The 21751-nt window shown below is 42.1% G+C and overlaps 1 protein-coding gene across 9 annotated transcripts; it reads left to right on the top strand.

Annotated features, from left to right (window-relative positions):
• The first annotated feature begins 908 nt into the window (after window positions 1–908).
• Window positions 909–6792, top strand: LOC136550265 (uncharacterized). 9 transcript variants are annotated; one of them, XR_010782191.1, is made up of 5 exons: window positions 909–1525; window positions 1629–1724; window positions 4057–4312; window positions 4600–4880; window positions 5798–6792. XR_010782191.1 is itself a non-coding variant. In XM_066541773.1 (5 exons), the coding sequence occupies exons 4-5, from the start codon at window positions 4864–4866 to the stop codon at window positions 6645–6647; spliced, it is 969 nt and encodes a 322-aa protein (XP_066397870.1). In that variant the 5' UTR covers window positions 909–1525; window positions 1629–1724; window positions 4057–4312; window positions 4600–4863; the 3' UTR covers window positions 6648–6792. The 9 variants fall into 9 exon arrangements, 3 of the variants coding, with proteins under 3 accessions (XP_066397870.1, XP_066397869.1, XP_066397871.1); XR_010782190.1 differs by having other exon boundaries at window positions 4600–5618; window positions 5696–6792; XR_010782188.1 differs by having other exon boundaries at window positions 4600–5666.
• The last annotated feature ends 14959 nt before the right edge of the window (window positions 6793–21751 follow it).

Genomic DNA, 21751 nt, shown 5'->3' with positions numbered 1-21751 from the left:
ACAGACGCGTAATACTATAAATTTACTCGTTGGTGGTAACTCGAAACACCGACAAATTCATTAACTCATAATCCTGCAAATTAGCTATAGCATTCATAGTAAAACTCCATTACAATGTTTCAAAGTTCAAGCTGGGTGAGTACAGACTGCAGAGCAAGGCTCAGCAATCATTATGCTCGATTGCTGATCTACCGCTGTGTAATTAACTACAAACTTCTATTATTTGACTTTTACAATTTTGCCTTGATAGAAATTACAATCCTATAACAGACAGTTAAGCCACTGCAATTTCATTATTTCATCACAGAAAAGTGCCATGAGAATAGCAGCGGAACCTGGAACAATATTTCAGACGAACATGATACATCCGGTGGAGATCCATCCTAGTTCCAATGTGTGAAGCCATAGACTCGCAAAAGGGGTGGATTAAGTGTGTAACCCTACCGTATCTGTCCAATACCTCTTTGCAACGAAATTAGCTCTGGTTTCTATGGCAGCGCAACAAACAATGCGCCACCTGTTGGATGCCAAATTTACCAGCAGTCTGGAAGGATTGGAAGCGCATATTGGAAATAGTGGGGGATATGGATATGAGAGGCAAACCTGGGATTGGAGGGAGCCAACTCGACTACTCGAGCGGGGTGATTGATAAGACGGCGGCGGATGCTGGCGCTAGTGGCGGCGGATGCAGTAACTGACTCACTGCTGCAAGTTCCAGGCGACGGGTGAGCAGGCACGAGAGAGAGAACGGCGCATCGGACGCACCGAGAGAGCGCCCGTGCCCCGTGGGACGCGTAAACTCCGCAGGCCGGCGGACGGCATGGGGTTCGAGCGTCCGGCCGGCGGGAGGCGAGTCGGAGATGACTCTGGCGAGATGACCCCCCGCAGGGCCGCATGCCGCAGCCCGGGCCCAGGCTGCCAAGTTCCAATTACTTTGGGCTCGGATCCAAAAATTTGCTGAATCAAATTTGCTCAGAGAAGCTACAATACTCTTCTCTCCTGCGCGACTCGAGAAGCTTCCGTCCGTACCTCCGCCGGCGTGCACTTGCAGCCGTCGGCGTCCATCTCTCTCCGTCCGTAGCTCCGCCGGCGTGTACCTTGCAGCCGTTGGCGTCCATTTCTCTCCATCCGTAGCTCCGCCGGCGAGTACTTGCAGCCGTCGGCGTCCATCTCTCCGTCCGTAGCTACGCCGGCAAGCACCTTGCAGCCGTCGGCGTCCATCTCTTTTCCTCCTTCTATTGGTGGCCTTAGTCCCGTCGGAGGAAGGATTCCTTTCGCTTTTGCTCAGCTGCATCCAAAGCGTAGTGCAGGGTGTTTTGTTGCTGCTGTTTTGCTCACCCTTCCAGAAATTTCTTGTGCTGAGTTGTTGGGTTCCTGGTTCCAATTGAATCATCAGTAATATTTTTCATCAACCTTTTCCCAATCTGATCTAATTTGTACTTCTCCAAGATCCCTATTGCAATTCGGGCTGGTTAGGGCAAACATTGGGTTTGCTTCTCTGCCTTGGTTGTGCTTCTGGGATTTTGTGAGTGTGCCTTTTTCTAATTGATCAGTAGGGGATGGCTGAACCCAACAACAGATTACAATCCAAAACTGTAATTGATAGTGATTTGAATGATTTGCTTCAGCACTTGGAGATTCGAGAGGATGAAGAACAAGGGATTGTTCTGGAAGAAAACCTAGAGGAGTTAAAAGCAGAGGCAAGATGGACAGCATTAGCTAAGGTAAACTCCCCCAAAACTTTTAGCCATGCTGCTTTCATTGCGAACATGAAGTATGCTTGTTGTCTGGCAAAAGAGGTCAGTTTCAAAGCCATAGAGGAAAATTAATTTATTCCTACTCCAGTTTTCTTGCCTGGGGGATTGGCGTAAGGTAATGGATGAAGGGCCATGGATTTTTAGAGGGTATGCTGTTCTATTAGAAGAATATGATGGTATCACAAAGCCCTCTAAGATTAAATTTAAGAACATGACTGCTTGGGTTCGTATCTATGATTTACCAACTGGTTTTAGAACAAAGAATATTGGTCGTCAATTGGGAAACAAAATAGGTGAATTCCTGAAGGTGGATCTGGATGAGGAAATTAATGGGTGGAGAGACTTCTTACGTATCAAAGTAAAGCTAGATGTGGAAAAATCTCTAACTAGGATTGTCTATATTTCTTTGGGGCCTGGAAAACGAGAAGATTTTCGTGTCAAATATGAAAAACTTCCGAAATTTTGTGCTGTATGTGGAATTATGGGTCATTCTGACACTGAATGTGGTGACGGAGTGCACGACAAGAAGACCTTCCAGTGCCGCTGGGAACAATGAAAATCTTAAGTTGGAACTGTCGCGGGATTGGCCACCCTGCGACAGTAAAAGAACTTCGCAATTTAGCAAAGAATTATGCCCCCTCGGTTTTATTTATCATGGAAACTCAGATTAATAAATACCGAATGGAGAACTTACGTTACTCGCTGGGTTTTGATGATAGTTTTGCTATTAATAGTTCTGGAAGGAGTGGTGGCTTGGGACTGTTTTGGAAGACTGATGTGAATGTTTCCATTAAAAAAAATTCAAAGTATCATATCAATACAATTATTAAGGAGAGTGGAAAAGAACCTTGGTATTTGTCGTTCATTTATGGGGAGCCAAATAGATCTCTTAGGCACTGTACATGGGATATCATGAAGCAAATGAGGAGTGATTTTGATCTTCCTTGGCTGTGTATGGGTGATTTTAATGAAATCCTTAGGAGAGAAGAACAGTTGGGTCCAAATATTAGAGAAGATTATCTTATGGAGGGTTTCAGGGAGGCAGTGGATGTATGCCAGCTTTGTGACATAGGATACATGGGATTGGACTGGACTTTTGAAAAGAAAGTGGCTGGTGGACATTTTGTTCGAGTTCGTCTTGATAGGGCGCTCGCATCAGCTAGTTGGAGCTCTTATTTTCCATTTGCGGTACTTCGTCACCTCACAGCAGTGAAATTTGATCATTGTCCAATTCTTTTATCCCTTGAGCCAGATGAAAGAAGTAATGTTATGTATGGTCGCCAAAGGATGGCTAGTCCAGTTGGTTAACTGAGATATGCTAGTCACTCCGGCGGCATCCTCCAGGTCCTGAGTTCGACTCCCAGCTGGAGCGAATTTCAAGCTGGGGGTTAAAAAAAAATCCCCTCGCCGGTCCCGGGTGCCAAAGCACTAGTTTAAAGGAGACGGCCCATCTCACGGGTTACATCTCCCAGTGTCGGGCCGGGGCCGGGGTTCGGGGGTTTTCTCGGCTTGTGTGAGAAAGCCTTCTTCTTACGTATAATGCCCGGGGGGCGGCTTGCCCCTCGCAGGTCGAGTTTTTTTTATGTTATGTATGGTCAAGGAAAACCTTTCAGATATGAAATTATGTGGGAAACAAATAAGGGGCTGCGCTCCCTGATTCAAAACACTTGGGAGAATAGAGAAAATTGTAGTTCAGTGAAAGACATGAAGGAAAAATTACAAGACCTTGCGGAAGAACTCGGAGATAAAAAATTTGGTGCTATAAGGCGTGAACTGAGAGAACAAAGGAAAAAACTAGAAAGATTAAGATCTGACCCAGCCAGAAATTATATATCTGAAGAGGAACAAAAGATAGTTGAACACATTATCATGTTGAATTACCAAGAGGAGATTATGTGGAAGCAAAGATCACGGGTTACTTGGCTTAGAGAGGGAGATAGCAATACTAAGTTCTTTCATCAAAGAGCAACTAGAAGAAGAATGAAAAATAAAAAAAAGGGCGTACCCAGTGCAGAGAGCTCCCGCTAAAATTGTAAAATTAAATCGACTCGATGGATCAGAATGCACAAATGTTAATGAATTACATGGAATGGCAAGAGATTATTATTGCAACTTATTCGAGTCTGAAGGAACCTCTAACATGCATCTAATTTTAGACCATGTTTGTCGGAAGGTAACGGATGACATGAATAATTTTTTATGTGCCCCTTTTACTGAAAATGAAGTAAAGAATGCTCTTTTTCAAATGTGTCCAACAAAATCGCCAGGCCCTGATGGATTTCCTGCACATTTTTTTCAGCATAACTGGGATATTTGTGGTGAGGATCTAACAAGGATGGTGCTGAGGGTTCTTAATGGAGATGACATACCCACTGAAATCAATAGCACGTTCATTGTTCTAATCCCGAAGGTGCAGAATCCAGTATCTTTGAACCAATTTCGACCTATTAGTCTTTGCAATGTGGTATATAAAGTCATATCAAAGGCTCTGGCTAATCGGCTGAAAAGGGTTCTTCCAGATATAATTTCTCAAGAGCAATGAGCTTTTGTCCCTGGTAGGATCATTACTGACAATGTCCTAGTGGCATATGAATATTTACATTTTGTGTGTACAAGCCGATCAAAAAATAATGCTCATTGTGCTTTGAAATTAGATATGACAAAGGCATATGATAGAGTCGAATGGAACTATCTAATGTTCATTGTGCTTTGAAATTAGATATGACAAAGGCATATGATAGAGTCGAATGGAACTATCTAGAGGCTATAATGTTAAAATTGGGTTTTATCCGACCTTGGGTAGATAAAGTGATGAAATGTGTTACATCTGTTTCCTTTTCAGTCTTATTTAATGGAGAACAGTTGCAAGAATTCAAACCATCAAGAGGAATACGACAAGGAGACCCAATTTCACCCTATTTGTTCTTGTTATGTGTTGAAGGACTTTCAAGTATTCTGAAAAGTGAAAATGGTGTACAAGGAATTCAGATTGCACAGTCAGCTCCAAAAATCAATCATCTTCTGTTTGCCGATGATAGTCTACTATTTTTTAAGGCTACAGCAAGTGAAGCAAGAGTGGTGCAAGATTCCATATTAAAATATTGCAATGCATCGGGTCAAAAGGTAAACCTAGCAAAATCATCTATATTTTTTAGTAAAGGATGCAGACAAATCACTCGTAATGAAATTAAATCTATAATTCATGTGGAGAATGAGTCCTTAAATGAAAAGTATTTGGGTTTGCCTACTGAAGTAGGAAGATCAACAAATGGAGCTTTCCAGTATCTCAAGGACAGAGTTTGGAATAAAGTTCAGGGTTGGATAGAACAAACTCTGTCTGCTGGAGGGAAGGAAGTTTTAATAAAAGCTGTTGCCCAAGCAATACCTACCTATACCATGGGGTGCTTCAGATGGCCTAAGGGATTATGTGAACATTTAAATTCTCTGTTGCGTAAATTTTGGTGGGGAAGTGATAGAGGTAAAAGGAAAACAAATTGGGTAGCATGGGAGAAGTTGGTCCAACCTAAGTATATGGGGGGAATGGGATTTAGAGATTTAGAAATTTTCAATTTGGCCCTGTTAGCTCGCCAGGCTTGGCGCATTCTTATTAATCCTGAATCTCTATGCTCACAATTGTTAAAGGCTATTTATTTCCCCTCAAGTGATCTTCTTAGTGCGCATATTGGTTCCAAGCCATCTAAGACATGGAGAGCAATATGTGATGGGATTGATGTGTTGAAACAAGGACTGATTAAGCGCATCGGAGATGGTGCAACCACTCTAATATGGGCTTGCAATTGGATACCAAGAACTGGAATATTCAGACCTATAGCCTCTAAAGTTCCTGAACCTCCAGTGCTAGTGAGTGAGCTGATTGATCACACTTCTATGACATGGAAAGCTGAGTTGGTAAGGAATTGTTTCTTTGATTTTGACAGTGACGTAATCCTCCAAATTCCACTCAGCATGAGGAAACAAGAAGATTTTTGGGCATGGCATCATGAAACAAATGGTTTATTTACTGTTTGTTCTGCATACAGGATGTTGGTTGAAACAAAGAAAAATAGAGAAGACTACTTTGGAAGTTGTGGCAATTGTTCTGATGTGCAAAGAATTCAAAAAGAATGGAAACATCTCTGGAGGATGAAGATGCCATCAAAAATCAAAGTTTTTTGTTGGCGCTTGGCGCATAACTCATTACCTACTGGGAGTGTATTGAAGAATAAGAACCTAGCAAACACAGCAAATTGCAAGATTTGTGGGGCAGAAGAAGATACATGGATTCATTCATTGTTGCAATGTAATATATCAAAATGTGTGTGGGCCCTAATGGATGAAGATCTGTTGGATTTGTTAGCTTCATTACGTTTCTCTGACCCAAAATATTGGGTTTCATATATCTGCTGCAATATTCCACAAGCTGATGGTATTCGTATCCTGGTTACTTGCTGGGCCATCTGGTATGCTAGGAGAAAGGCTATTCATGAAGGAATCTTCAAAAGTCCTTTCTCTATTATGATAATGATCAATCGCTTAATAGAAGAATTTGAATTTGTTCAGGGGATTGATTTTAAGGAGAAAGACTTGTATCAAGAAAAGTCAAGAACTCATAACTGGATAGCTCCTCAAAATGGTCTTAGCAAGATTAATACAGATGCTGCTATTGACCGAACAGGAACTAAAGGTGTAGTGGCAGCTGTATGTCGTAATGATCAGGGAGGTTTTATTGCTGCAAGTGCTATGGTGATACCCCACATAACTGATCCTGAAACGCTAGAAGCAATGGCTTGTTTAGAGGCACTTGCGTTTGCTGAAGATTGTGGAATCAGAAGTTTTGTTGTTGCTTTAGATTGTCTTAATGTTGTCAAAAATATCAGGGAGATGCCTTGATGTTCTTATATGATGATTCTCCAAGATATCCATCAAAGATCAAAGTCTTTTAGTTTTGTGCGGTTTGCACATGAAGGTAGGAATTTTAATAGGGAGGCTCATTTGCTTGCAAAATCTACATATACTCTTAGTTCGGGAAGATATATATGGCTTTGAGTCCCCTCCTGTACTCGTTGATTTAAACACTTCTAAAGTGAATTAACATCCTACCTTTCTCTAAAAAAAAGCTACAATGACATTTCACGTAATTTAAATAAAGAGAGAATAAATTAAAATAACATTTAATTGTAATTAATTTAACATGTTACGAACTTGCTTAGCACCTAGGTTAAGGCCTCGGGAAATCTAGCCGAATGAGTTTTCAAATTTTAACGAGTTAAAACACACATGAAACGAAAAACAATTTCTGTAAACAGAAACAACATATAACGTATGTATAGTGTTTATGAAAAAAGGCGAGCAAATAGCGTAGATAAGAGTGCAACTTTAATTTTTAGAAAGTGAATATTGTTAACTAGCGTCTTTGGAAGCTCAAACATCGAGTCCGAAATTTAAGCTATAACTTTTCGTTTAATCGGTAAGAAATTGAATTTGTGTTTAAAATGTCATTTTGGTGAATTTTATAGAGCAAAATAGTTAAAAGGGTGCTTAAATGTTTTGCTCCTATGATTTAGTATAAAGTATGGACTATTGCATGAAATGTTTATTGGATGAAATTAATATGGTTTAGACATATTAAAAATTGGGATGAAAGCGCAAATGGTTGTTAGTCCTAACCGAGCCTTACCCTTTTCTGTCTGAAAATGATAGTAGACAATGCTGTTTTGACATTTAAATTTTAACAAAATTGTTTAAACACTGACTTCATGTTTTTGTACTGTTGGTTGCCTCTAGGCGAGTACTTGAGCATGACTTAAGTGGTAGTGATGTTGGGTGTCACGGTACCTTCGTAAAATTTCTCAAACTTCGTTAAAACGTGTCAAAGTCGTGTCGTTGGCGCTCTGTTTGTGAACTGACGTTCAGCGTGACGAACTCATGTTGGCATTCCTCTCACTCCCTCTCTGGTCGCTCCCTAGTCATGACGATTGCTTCGCTAGCTAGCTGGTAGTGTTGACCTTGAGTTCATGGAATTGGTTGAGTCTTCGTCGAATCAGTGAGCAGTTTTTGGCCCGCTTTAAAAAGCTTGCGTGGCATCGTTCCTAGTTTCTTGAACTGAGGCCGTAGTCACCACGCGCAAGTGTGCTGCTAGTGACGAGCTTGGGTCATGGCCGAGTGGCTGCCGCTAGTCAGTCCGCGTGTCGTTGTCGCGTGTCGCTTGGTGCCGTGCAACGCCTTAGCCTCGCTGTGGCCGAGTCCGGCGGGCCAGCCCTGGTGGTCGGCCGACTGCGTGCCAGGCTAGGCTTGGCCGCCACCGCCCCGCGCCGTGCGCACGTACTGCCAAGTCACGCACAGGGCTGCACTCTGCTTTCCCTATCACCTTGCCCCGCCCAGCCGCTCACCTCACATACCTCGCTCCTGCTAGCAACGCCTCATGCCGCATCGCGACGCCGTGCTGCTGCGCGCGTGTGGCCACACGTGGGCACACCTTCAATGGCTACGTCCAAGCGCTAACCGACGTGCCACTCGCTCGTGTGGTCATATCCCCGCTGTCGTGCCTCGTCGGGTCATGGCCGGACCATTTCTGCTAGGGCCGTTCCCCGCGGCGTGGCGGTGCACCGCTATCCTTTCCCCTTCATAACCTACAGCTCAAAGCTTCCTGGTCCAATTCCTCATGTTAGCCGGTAGCAGAGGGAGTCAGCTAGGCGCCCTGTTCCCACCAAGTCTAATTGTTGCCTGCCTGCGGCCAATTTTGCATTTTTAGCCACTGTCGGCCTTGTGTGCCGCCGAACCGGCAGGTTGGGAGGTAAGGAAAGTAGGAATGGTAGCAATTTAATTACGCGTAACCCTGAGTTCGCCTTGACTTTCTCTATTCGGTGCTCGCGTTACTTTGGCCAGGATGCTCGACGATGGAGTGTGGACGTGTCGGTGCTGCGCTCGAAGCGCTGTCGCGCGGTGCAGGCGCACGTGGCCAGACCGCCACGGCGCTCCCCTGCTTCAACCGTCAGTGGGGCATGCACCACGGTGAGCCACTGATGCTTATCCGCCACCTTTACTCTGCTGAGCGTACGTAGGTTCGTCGGAACAGGCGCGCCATCATCGTAGTTAGCCGCTCACCGCTGCCGCTCGTGGCTGTGCACCGCTGAGTCCCTAACTACCACCCATGCGTGCGAGTTTAGCCGTAGATGGTGGTCGGTCCATTATTACTGTCATAGTGGGTCTAGCTTGCCCGACGTAACCACCGTTGCCGCCGATGTGCTGTGCTGCCGCGCGCGGGTACGTCGAGGACCACCCGTTGCAAAGGCAACACATTTTAGGGCCTTTAATGCAAACCGTGAGTCTGTAGTAATAGTGTTCCGTTGCTCCGCGTGATTATCCAAAAACCCGAGCCCTCTTTTGCAAAACACGAGCGCGCGTAGGCGTCCCGGCCTTGGGCCGCGCTGGGCCGTCGCGACGCACACGTGGCCGCGACCCGCGCTAGGCTGCTGGGCCAGAATGGGTTGCTACGGGCCCTTTTCTTTTTCTAAAGCATTTTCTAATTAGTTTCTAAGGTAAATTTGTAAATTCAATAGAAATTTGTGTAGTTGACTAAAAATTATGAAATTAATTTTGTTAAGTTCCTAAAATTATAACCTATCTGCTAGTATATTTTGTTCGCATAGTTTATAGTATTTCTAAGAGTAATCTAATTAAATTGAAATACCTGACATGGTTAAAATATCAACTTATAGGAATTATTGCGGTAAATCGGTAGTAGTGTTGGCTCTGGAATCTTTACAATAAATTCCTAAAATTATTAGGTGCTCACTGTAATTTTTGTAGATCCATAAAAATTAGTTGCTAAGGTAGCTAAATGAGCCCTAGTATGAATATATGTATTTAATCAATAAAATGCCAAAGCACCTTGGGGTTGTAAAACTAAAATATTTTTCGAAAATGAAGCCTTACTTGACAACGCAGATATGTAGCCTAGTGCGTTAGTCATTAGAGCTAGCTTGTTAGCTTGCAAAGCGTAATAGCATTTTTAGAGTTGCGGTTGCCATTGGTTAATTATGTTTTCTACGCTGCATCTGCGAATATCATAATAGAAAAACGATGGATCTAAAGTCGATCGGAGTAGCAGGAAGATGGTGCCTTAGTGATCGTGTCGCCACGGTGGAGTGTAAATCCTTGGTTATATCTTGCCCAGGCAAGCCCCGCTGTATAATCTCTATTTTATAATTCACCGTATATATATGCATTGTGCATTTACATTACAGGAATTTTATGAAAACCACATACATAGATATACCTGTTCTAAGAGTCTTACTAGTGCAGGTTTGAGTAGATACTATGCTTAAGTCATCGGTAACGAGAGTAACATGTCGTTGCTCAAATAGGAGATTATAATTACTCTCATAATAAAATAGTAAAAAGAAAAACGGAGACAGGGCAGGGATATGGTATGGGTATTGGTGGATGTAACAGGTTGTGTCCCGCAACCAATGGGGCTTAGCTTGGTTACACTGTTTTTCTTGTTTGTGTCGATTAAGGACCATCCGTTGCTGTGGATGGTAGTCAGGTCACAGACTTATTATCATGATCACATACTTGCTTATGAGAGCGGAAAGGCCCATTACGCTCTTGTCGTGGGTTCTGGCTCTTTCCGGACCGACTGATTGGAGGCAGGGAATGATGGAGGTCTAAGCACCATGTTGAGACCGGGTCTCAAGTGTGGGGGCTTAGAGTCCAAGTTTGGATAGGGACCTAGACCCCGTGACGGGAGTGGAATGGGTTGGTATTGTTTGTGCCTGGGGTACAAATGGGGCGTGTGCTTTGGGGTACCCAGCTGAGATACATTGGTTCGTGAATCGCCGTTTCCATGAGACGGTACAACTTGGCTATGGTCTAGCACCGTAGTAAGAACTGGAATATGGAAGGTGATAAAATGGTTCTGATTGCTTACCACATGCTTGAAAGTAGCCTAGATGCTTACCTAGAATTATTAGTTAATTAATTAAAAATAACTACTAAAAACTCTGAACATAAGGATGTACTATTACTAATGCTTTCTACAAATGCAAATAACCCACAAGCCAAATAAGCCTTGCACGTCCTTGGAGTCTTTTATTTTACTCCTGTCAGGTAAGTCTTGCTGAGTACAATCGAATACTCAGGATTTTATTCCCTCTATTGCAGGTGACCAATGGATGGTAGACGACTTTTGTGTGTGGAAACCTCCTGGTGGGCTCAACGAGGATTTCCTTACGTTGTTGACATAGAGTTTATTCAAATTTTCATAAAAATGTTTGTAAGGGAAAACCTATAATATGTTACCATTCTTGTATGTAAATGTTCCTCATGTAGCTCTTAACATGTAGTATATAAATTTTTATTTCAGCTGGAACTCTGATCATATGTTTAATTCCGCTATTGTATTATGCGATGTAAGAAATGGCTAAAAGATGTTGTAAGCTTTATACTCTCATTTATGATCCTGATGGAAAAATGTGGAGTTTTGAGTTCTCTCTTGGGGTGTGCTCGATAGAACTGCGTAGTTTAGTGTCCTCGCTTGAGTACTCAGTGTCTAATGAAAGACAAATACCCTTGAGAGGGCATTAGATTAGGTGGTTCTGCCATAATTAATTAGCTGAAAAATCACTACCAGAACACATCCTTTACATAATTATACAATGGGAGAGAGGGAGAAGAAACTAACATGATATTTTAACTTATATATTACCACTTTTTTATGCCAGTCTCAATAGGGATTTTATGTCCTAGTTTCCAACACATTTTGGAAACAGTGCAGAATATTAAACTCTCTCTACTCCTATAAAGCTTTTATCATCTCTCTTTTTATCAATATGGTGTCACGGCCCAACAGCCATTCCAAATAAAACTTTTTTTCAAAAACCAACCTTAATACCCTGAGACTCTCACCCACCTCTCTTTGAATCTCAGCCCATAGCTTTGACCCAATTTATCTCAAGTTGCTTGATGACCTTGCATAGGCCCTCTTAGACAAGGAACTCTCATCACCATTCGAAGATCAAACCCTTCTCTCTAAATTGAATTTCTCAAATTCACTAATCCCTCGGATCGTCCGTAGGATCACTTATCCAACAGATCGATTCAGTTTGGATAAGCTATCTTCCTCTCATCCTTCTTGGCCCCACTTGTTAGCACAAGCTAGAGAGTAAAACCAGCATAACCAGCTCCCTCCCACTCGCTCTCTCACACACCCATTCATTCCCTACCCTCCCTCTCTCACCTCAAAGTGAAGAACATGATGAACTAGGGATAGAAAGGAAAGGGAAAAGAGAAGGAAGAGAAAGATAAATAAAAGGAGATCAAGAAGTGCTCATGCATCACCATCTCGAGATGAAGGTGGAGATTTTCATCCCCATCTCCATTTTTATGAAGATTCCTAGATGCCCCATCATCTCAAGTGTAAGTTTAAAGCCATTTGTTGCTCAATCATCTCATGCATCTCTCCAATTTCTCTCTAATGGAATTTCTATGATTTTTGCAAGAAAAATCATGAGAAGGCCAAATCCATCTCTTTCACTAAGAAGCAAGGAAGATCAAGGCCCAAACATGACCTTGGTGGCCCAAGGGTCACCCAAATCTCAAAGTTAAGTTGCCATGTCCAAACTTATGAATACTATCTCTTTTTCTCATGATTTAGTTGATTCCCAATCACTAGGATCACCTTGCACTTAGAGCTCAAAACCTAGCTTTCATAAGTGCAATACATCACCTAAGCAGCAAAGATACCCCAACTTGTGAGACTAACAAGCCAAAGCGGTTGACCTTAAGCATATATTAGTTTTATATGACTTGATGCATTGCACTTTACAATTGGTTGATGGCTGAACCAGGACCGTCTAAGCATGGGATTACTATGACTCCACTTTGTTTTAAATGGATGTATGGATAGTCAATAATGGATCATGAATGTATTATGTATGGCATGCGGTACCATGGATGTATAGTGTAGTACCATAGTATATTGTTGTACTTGTATATATGTCAACATATATTAATTTATTTGTTTGATTTAAGGCTTATGGATGGTTGCTTTTGTATTAATACTATTCTCAAGTCTCAGATAAATGTATAGATTTTATTTTCATGCCTGGCTCGCGAGCTAAATGAGTCTCGAGCCCATAAACAAGTCGAGCCAAGCTGGCCTTCTGGCTCATTAAGATAACGAGCCGAGCCAGAATGAGCCAAGCCGAGCCGAGCCGGCTTGTTATCTAGCCAAAAACACATATGCCCAATGCTAGGTGTCATTTTTCTTACATAGGTGATCAACAAAAGTGTTAATATTAGTGCTTAGGCTAGCTTGAGGCCATATCAGCGCTTGCTCTAGATTTAGTCCTAACTAGTGTTTAGTGAGGTGTTAAGATTAGTGCTTAGGCTAGCTTGAGACCATATCAGCGCTTGCTCTAGATTTAGTCCTAACTAGTGTTTAGTGAGGTTTGCATATAACCAAACTATCGGTTCTTGCACACATCAAGTGTTTTGTGCTCCTTAGGTCTTGTAAGTCTTGTGAGGCCCTTCAACCGAGTTTGTGGAGTGGCCTTTGGTGAGGAAGGCTCATGGGCTATCCACATAGTTACCTAACTGGGAGCTTGGTCGTTACGACGGTATCTAGTTTAGGTTTACAACTTGAACATATTTCACCAGAAAATCTCTATTTACTAAGTCACTTACATTTATAAAATATTGAAGAAAATCAATATGGATAAATCATATCCATAAAAAACTCCAATGTTGTACGATCTTTGGATTTAAAGGAAGATCCTTTCAGATCACGTAAAGATGGAGAAGTGATAATGAGACAATGATGTTCCCTATCTTAGCGTTAACGCAGCACTCATGTATCTTATAAACAACACCTAACTAAATAAACATTTTGAAGTGAACTTGCTAGCTAGACACATTACTAATCCTAGAAAACGTTGTTGGACATGAATTAAGAATTTCTTTATATATCTCAATAGAACAAATTTTTTTGGACTTTCTTCTGAACAAATCAAGTTCCAAGTATGATTTTTTTGGATATACAGGTGCTGGCTATTTTTCATATCCTCATAACGTCGTATCTCAAATAGTTTTTTTTATTTTTGTATGATGGAACTACCATCTCATGGAAGCCTTCTAAATAGACTCTGTCATTCTAAAATCCTTGCATTATATGGGGCTCACACGTGTGGCTACACAGAATGATTAACCACATACAACAATTATATGGTATTGGTTCTATCAAATCACCTACCATTATCTAAAATGATAATGTTACTTGTATTGCACAGATAGAAAATAATACATTAAGAGCAACAACACCACTAAGCATATTGCCCCAAAGTTATTTTATCCTAATGTGTTACAGCAAAATGGGGGAAAATAGCATTTTGTAAATCAAGTCTAATAATAATTATGCCGATTTATTCACTATTTGTTATTGACTACCACATTCCAAAAATTTGTTCACGGAATTGCAATACGTTGTTTTAGAGATTTGTAAGGTTCGGGAAAACGTCTCTTCCTAAATTGATCTTGTTCATATGGAGTACATCATACTGTATTTCCTAATCTATGCATAAGTATTTAACTAATTTTCTCATGGAAGATTTAATAATGCAGTATCAACACAATATGTATGTTTTTGTTTTCCCTCACAGTATATGGAGGGAAATATCAAGGTCCAGTTTTCCAATTTATTAAATATCCAATGGATTTCTAGAAGACTAATACTCCTTCCCAAATACTTGATCTATTTAAATTTCATCCCAAAATACTTCACCTCACTTCCCAATGCACCTTTCTCTTCTCCCAACATCCTCTTTTCTTTTCCTAATATATATCTCTACCTCTATTTTTTTTCCTATCTCTCTTTCTCATTTTTTGTGCACCACACCTGTTCACTATTTCTTAATTCTAATGTCCAAACTAAAACGTCAAATATATATGAGACTGAGGGAGTAGACATGATGGCAAGACTACTCTCTTCATTTCAAATTATAAGATATTTAGACTTTTCTAAATATATTGATTTTATTATGTATTTAGATATAATATATACTTCATCCGTTCCAAATTATAAGACGTTTCGGCTTGCCATAGTATATATATCTAAATGCATAGCAAAAATTAACTATTTAGAAAAAGCCAAAACGTGTTATAATTTAGTAGGGAGGGGTACCTAAGTGCATTGGGACAACTACATATGTAGGAAATCCAAAACATGTTATAATTTTGAATGGAGAATCCAAACGATATTATAATTTGTAATGGAGAGAGTAGAACTGTAATAAAGAGAAACTAGGTTTTAGAGATTTATCTGGACTCAAAGATGAAAACCGGTCTAAGTATTTCTTTCTAAAATGTTTCATTCTTTATGGTGCCAGCAATTCTAGTGATTCTCCTAATAAATATTTCTGGTTGCTAAAAGCCAGATTCTTAAAATTTAGGTGGATCCAAATAGGCTCTAAACCTAAACATATGTGCTAAGATCAATCGTCGTGACCCTTCGGCTTTTGGAGATCAATCATCATGACCCTTCGGCTTCATGGTCGTGGGTATAAATATGTAATCACCATTACAGTTCTCAATCTCAATTACACAAATCGAACTCACTCTCTGACCGAACCCCCCCCCCCCAACCCAATCCCTGCCGTCGCCGCCCCAGGACCCCGGCGCCCCTGCCACCCGACGTCCGACGCCCTCTACTCGATTTGATACTTCTCACATTTGAATGACTTACATGCTAGTATACCGCAAGCACTGTATTGCCAAATGGCAGTTACTATAAAATTTGGAGACCGAGGGTAAACATTTAGCATGACATACAAACAATTTGTTTAGACTTTAGACGACGCTATAGGGCCTAGATAGGGTCATTATTTTAGCATGATCATTACCTCTTTTTCCTGTCATGTAATGAGCATTAGAGTTAACGATTAGTTTCATCTTCTAACAGCCCATTAAGTTCCCAAAACATGAAAAGTTTCAGATAGATAAATTGTATGCCCAGCTTGGATGCTTCGTTGCAACACAAATTAAATCAGATGATTAGGGCCAAATAAACCATGTATATTTGTCGCTAGCTGTCCTATGTCCAAACTCCTTATCGAACATGCAACACTTTGCAAGGTGAGAAAATTTGCACTCACAGCATGAGGAGAACGTGTGAAAGACAACAATCAACCTATGCTCTAGCTAGATGCAGGAGTGCAGGCAGACAACTAAGATGTGTATGTGGTTGTCGGTCATCGTGCCGTTGGTTTTGTGTGTATGTGGTTGTCGGCCATTGTGCCAGGCAGACAACTAAGATGTGTATGTGGTTGTCGGCCATCGTGCCGTTGGTTTTGTGTGTATGTGGTTGTCGGCCATCATGCCGTTGGTTTGTTGCAGGTTTTGGTTACCTCACCGTTCAGCCCGGCGATACGCCCACGGCCAGTACTCCCACTCTCTCACAGATTCGAGCACGGAGCACGAGTTCCAGCCCAGTGATACGCCCACGGCCAGACTCTACACGGTTCTAGATGAACGCACTCTAGGTTATTTCTGTTTTATTCATCATTCATTGATTTTTACATACTTTATTGCATTGTAACATTAGGATGAAATATTGTAGGCTTAGCTAGAACAAGAAACGAGGCACCAGGAGGAGCTAGAGGCAAGGATGGAGGCAGACCGACAGAGAATGAAGGCAGAGCGGTAGAGGATGGAGGCAGAGCGGCTGCAGATGTTTGAATATATGAGGGGTGTTTATGCTGCAATCGATCAACCTCTGTCACCGATGCCAGTCCCTCCTCCTCAACCTACTCCAAATATTGTTTCAGGCACTGTGAGTCACTTCACAACCTTATAATCATCGTTTTTAGTTTATGCAAAATCAATCTTACAAAGATGCCCAGACACTAGAAACTAGAAATAAACTAGAAACTAGAATGATTTATCTCTTCTCCTTTTTACAGAATCAATCAGCGGCATCGAATGAGCCTCATAACCTAGCGTAGTCACAGTGGACACCGTGGCCTCCTCAGTGACTACTTGTGATTTTATTTGCATTTGCATTTGTGGATTACTTGTGACTACTCAGTGGACACTATTGCACTCAGTGAATTTTATTTATATTTATGGTTGTGAATGAACCTACTTGTGATTCTGAAGTTTATTTGTATTTATGTGTTGTCGATATATCTATATGAACTAACTGCGATGCTTATTGTGAACTATATGTGATGCATGTAATGTTTATTTGAGTGTGGTACATTATACGTGCCCGAACCATAAAAACTGGAAATATGTGGTCGTTTTACCGAGTGTTACACTCGGCAAAGAGGCATTTTGCCGAGTGCCAAGGTAAAAACACTCGGCAAAGAGGACATGTGGCCAAAATATGTACATTCTGGCCGGTCAAAGCATCCATGTTTACCGAGTGTTAGTGCCTGGAAACTCGGCAAACAAGGACACATTTGCCGAGTGTCAAGGCTAGGGCACTCGGCAAACATGGCTGCTTTGGCGAGTGTCAAATCCCGGACACTCGGCAAACGCGCCGTGATCGTCTCCGCGCCGTCACGTTACTTTTTTTTGCCGAGCGTCGGTTTCAGCTCTCGGCAAAGTATTTGCCGAGTGCCCGATAAAAACACTCGGCAAAGAGATGTTTGCCGGCACTGTAGATGCTGTGTGCTGTTTGCCGAGTGTCACACTCGGCAAATCCTTTACCGAGTGTTTTTTGGGCTGTGGCACACGGCAAAGCTCCTATTTCCGGTAGCGAAGCGACCAAATTAATGGTGAAGGTGCCACTGAGTGGGTGCTAGAGAATACAGTGTTGGGGCATGTTTCCACCTATAGGTTATTGTAAGTTATTCGCTCTCCAACCGGCTGCATAATAAGTAGGTATAATTCTGTTTTTTTTTTAATTTTTACGGATGATCTTTGTGTAGTAGAAAAGCAAGGTTTTCTATTTCTCGTTTGGGAGTAATGGTTTAGGTCGTGATGAGCATCTTTGCTTGCCTGTATTGCATTCACAAGTCTGTCATGCTGTTTAAGTGCTGATTTTATACTGAACTTGTGAACTTCTACCCAAAGGCAGTTTTTTCTTCCTTTTTTTCCCCACCACAGAAGAGAAACCTGAATTTCATTACCATTTAGCAATGGCACTACAAAGAGTTTTAAAGAGTCAGATCTGACCACCTATCACACACAAAAGATGGTATCACAAGTAAGCACCCAGGGCACGATTTGTTGCTTCACAGTGTCAAGTTCGTGGATCTACTGCTTGGCACTTAAAAAGAGTTATAGATAGTTCTTGTTTAACGGACGTTCTTGTGGTTAATTAGTTATTGACACGTTAATAGTACGTTTTTTTTCTTCCTATTCCACTATTGGTTGCTTAACAGTGTGAAGTTCCTGGATCTACTGCTTGGCACTTAAACTATAGGTAGTTCTTGTTTGACGGGTGTTCTTGTCGTTAATTAATTATTGCTCTGGTGCTGGTAAGTACGTGTAATAATCTAGAGTGCACAATACTGGTTGGTTTGCAGCCTTGATCAACAGTGCTGTGCTCTGCAATCTTAAGATGTTGTTAGATGTCTAAAGGGCCAAGGATGAGAAACAGTTTTCACCGTGTCGCACATAAATATAGCTTTAATCATTGGATGTGTATTGTATTCCCTACTTAAACCATACTGAATACTGATCTAGCAACTCCACGAAAGTCAATATTCATATTGCATCAAACAACAACCTTTTCTCATATATTTTTCAACTTCTGCAGGGGTTAATCTGCATGCTTCAGCTCCTTTTGTGTCATGCTACTACTTGCGTGCGGTGCCAGATGTATGTCACACAAGGTTCAGTGCACGGCCAGATGGATGTCGTGCTAGACACTGCATCGACTAGTTCCTTGTTATACTTCAGCCTTGTACTGATAAAATATGCATCAAGCTAGTAGTTTGATTAGCTTTTAGCTGATGTGATGCCACAGACCTGTTGAACTATGGCATGTAATCTGGGTAGTTAAACCAGTTATCCGCACCTGAACTGATGTCTGGTGACCCTTTGGTTAGGTATTTGCAGAAACTTGGTGCTTTCATATAACTTGAACTCCACTTAGCGATGACGCTTGTGTCTACGCAAGGGTCTTGTGATGTTATCGTCCTTTTCCTACGTCAAATATGAATTTGCTGTGAACGTGGATGCAGTGTGGGTATATCAGAGAGGGAAAGATTGTGGATAATTAATGTGAGAAGCAGCTGGTAAAGCTCAACGGATGTGTGCACATGGGCTACCTGATTTTGATTGCGAGGAAGATTATGATATGCGACTAAGCAGGTCAGGCTTGGTTGGGACTTGGCAAAGCTACTCGGGCTTTTTGTTGGAGCAAAACTAGGATTCTTAACCATGTTTTCGTACAATCAAAGTGTTCGGTAGAAAAGTTTTGCTGGAGCACAATGCACACGATCGTGTCCATGTCCCATTCATAGCCTTCAGATCTGAATCGTCCTGATAGACTACTAGATTGTTGTGTTTTTTTTTCGATAAGGAGGAGCTTGTCTTCCATTAACCATTGGCTCTAGGCAAATCGCCAGAGACCAGAGCAGTTACAAAGTCGGGGACTTGGTTCATAAACGCCTCTGAACCCGAGCGGACAACGCTCGCCCCGTATGAAGCTAGGCAATCAGCCACTTTGTTACATGATCTCGGACATGCCCGAATCACGCATTGTACAAAAGACTCACTAATGAAATTCCTAATCTGACGGAACAAGCACCCGTCCACACTCCTGTCCAGCTCTGTTGAGGTCAGGCCTTTCTGCAAATTTGCTGCATCTGTTTCCAGTACAATTCGACTCATTCCCAGTTCAGCCACTCGACGTAAACTCATCAGCGCTGCTTGTGCTTCTGCCTGCAAAGGACTAGAGACTCTTTCTGATTTCCCATAGCCCCTTTCCAGGAACTCACCATTGTTATTACGAGCAACAAAGCCCCATCCACCAGCCTGTGTACTGACCCTGAATGATGCAGCTACATTGATCTTGTACATGTCCTCTGGTGGAGGTTCCCACTTCAACGTGCTCTTTTCGACCCAGCAGGCACAAACATACTTCGAGCTAAGCGGGCCGAACGGCCTTGGTCCTTGGGCCACGGTCAAAGGTTGAACCGGACTAGTCCGGACATGGGCCTGCAAAGGGGCCGGAGTGGGGGTGCCCCTAATCGTGAGTTGGTGACTTCGTGAGTTGGTGAGCTGCTGCTTCCTCTGAAGTCTGAACATCGCGTTGAAGTGTAAATAAAAATAATAATTAATCACAGTAAAACTGGGGATGACGACGCACGTTCGGCTATCTAGACCACTAAAAAAACTGGAATGACTTATAACTTAGGAGGAGGTGAGTATGAAAAAGTTTGAATGTGTAGCGTAGTGCAATGTTTTTTCTTTTCTTTTTTGCAACATACTGCCCCTCTCTTTCAAAATATATAGTTTTAGTTTTATCCTAACTTATTTTTTCTAACTTTGATGTGTTGATATAAAATGTATTAGCATCTACGCCGCCGCAAAATACGCTAAAAGACATATTTCGTAGCGAATCAAATAGAACTAATTAATTATGTTGATGTATTTTTCTATAAACTTGATTCGAGTTAAAAGATCTAACTTAAGGCAAAACCAAAACGAACATACTACATTTTTGAAGCGCGGAGTACTAGATATATATTATACACCACACTAGCCTATGTACGTACTCCTATATGATTAGGAGCTCTATGGACAGGGCACAGGACAGAGACACACCCATCGAATTCAAGTGTTTTCCAGCGAGCCAGGGGGCAGCTGTCTGTTGTACCTGTTTACGCAGAAGTGCGTACGGACCACACCACGCATATCGTCGAAGGCGACGCTTCTTGTCCTGGGCCTGGGGGCGTGTTGCACGGCCAGTCAGGGCTTGTTTGATGTCAATTTTTTTTTTTGGCAAAGTGTTACGGTAGCATTTTCGTTGTTATTTGACAAATAGTATCCAATCATAGTCTAATTAGGCTTAAAAGATTCGTCTCGTGGATTTCGTCTAAACTGTGTAATTAGTTTTATTTTTTATTTATATTTAATACTTTATGCATGCGTCTAAAGATTCGATGTGACGGGAAATCTTGAAAAATTTTACAAAATGGGGTGGAACTAAACTGCCCCTCACATTAGGTCCCAACTCCCAAGGGATCTACATCTTGTTTCGCTGGACACGATCGGCTGGTTGATCAGTTTTTTTTTCCTAACTATAATGGTATTTTTCTCACATAAAAAATCAGCTGGTACCGTATTTTTCAGCTGCGTAGAATTAATGCCAGCCGAACAGCTCACGAATCCGACCCCGATTCCTTGGTGCGGGGGTGGTCCTTCGGTTGTTCTGATTCCGAGCAAAGTTCCGAGACAGGGTAGCGTAGCGCTAGTGCCAGACTGCCAGCTGCTGCCAGATGATCCCAATCTTGGCAGCGATCTCGTTTCTGTTGGCATACTCCTGCGACGTCGGGCGTTACCTCTGTCCACAAAACTTACACAAAAGAATACAATTTTAGATGGGAGACACCGGCGCTCGGACGTCCGCCCCGAGAGGCATCCGGACGCAGTTCTCACTCACCCTGTTTCATCCGCATCCGTAACTCCTACCCCCAATCTGTAAAAGTTATCTGGTTCCTCCGGCAACAGAGGGGACAGCCCGCGCCCACGCCCTGCTGCACGCACACCGCCCGTGCCCCTGCCGTCATCCCCTTCCATTTCCATCCCTCCGCTTCCCACGCGTATGCACGGCGACAGGTGGGTCCCATTGCAATATGTGCAACACCAGATTTACTTTTGCAACATCCAGATAAAACACTAACAACATACGTCTGAAAGAACTGAAACACTTGCAACATACGTCTGAAACACCAGAAAAACATGTGTGTAGCCATTGCAAAATATATGCAAACATTTAGATGAAACACTTGCGCCCTATTCACTTGGCTTATAAGCCGTAC

This window comes from Miscanthus floridulus, chromosome 4 (assembly GCF_019320115.1).
Source record: "Miscanthus floridulus cultivar M001 chromosome 4, ASM1932011v1, whole genome shotgun sequence".
Classification (NCBI taxonomy): domain Eukaryota; kingdom Viridiplantae; phylum Streptophyta; class Magnoliopsida; order Poales; family Poaceae; genus Miscanthus; species Miscanthus floridulus.
Note: the sequence above shows the minus strand (reverse complement) of the source record. Positions and strands in the feature narration are given on the sequence as shown.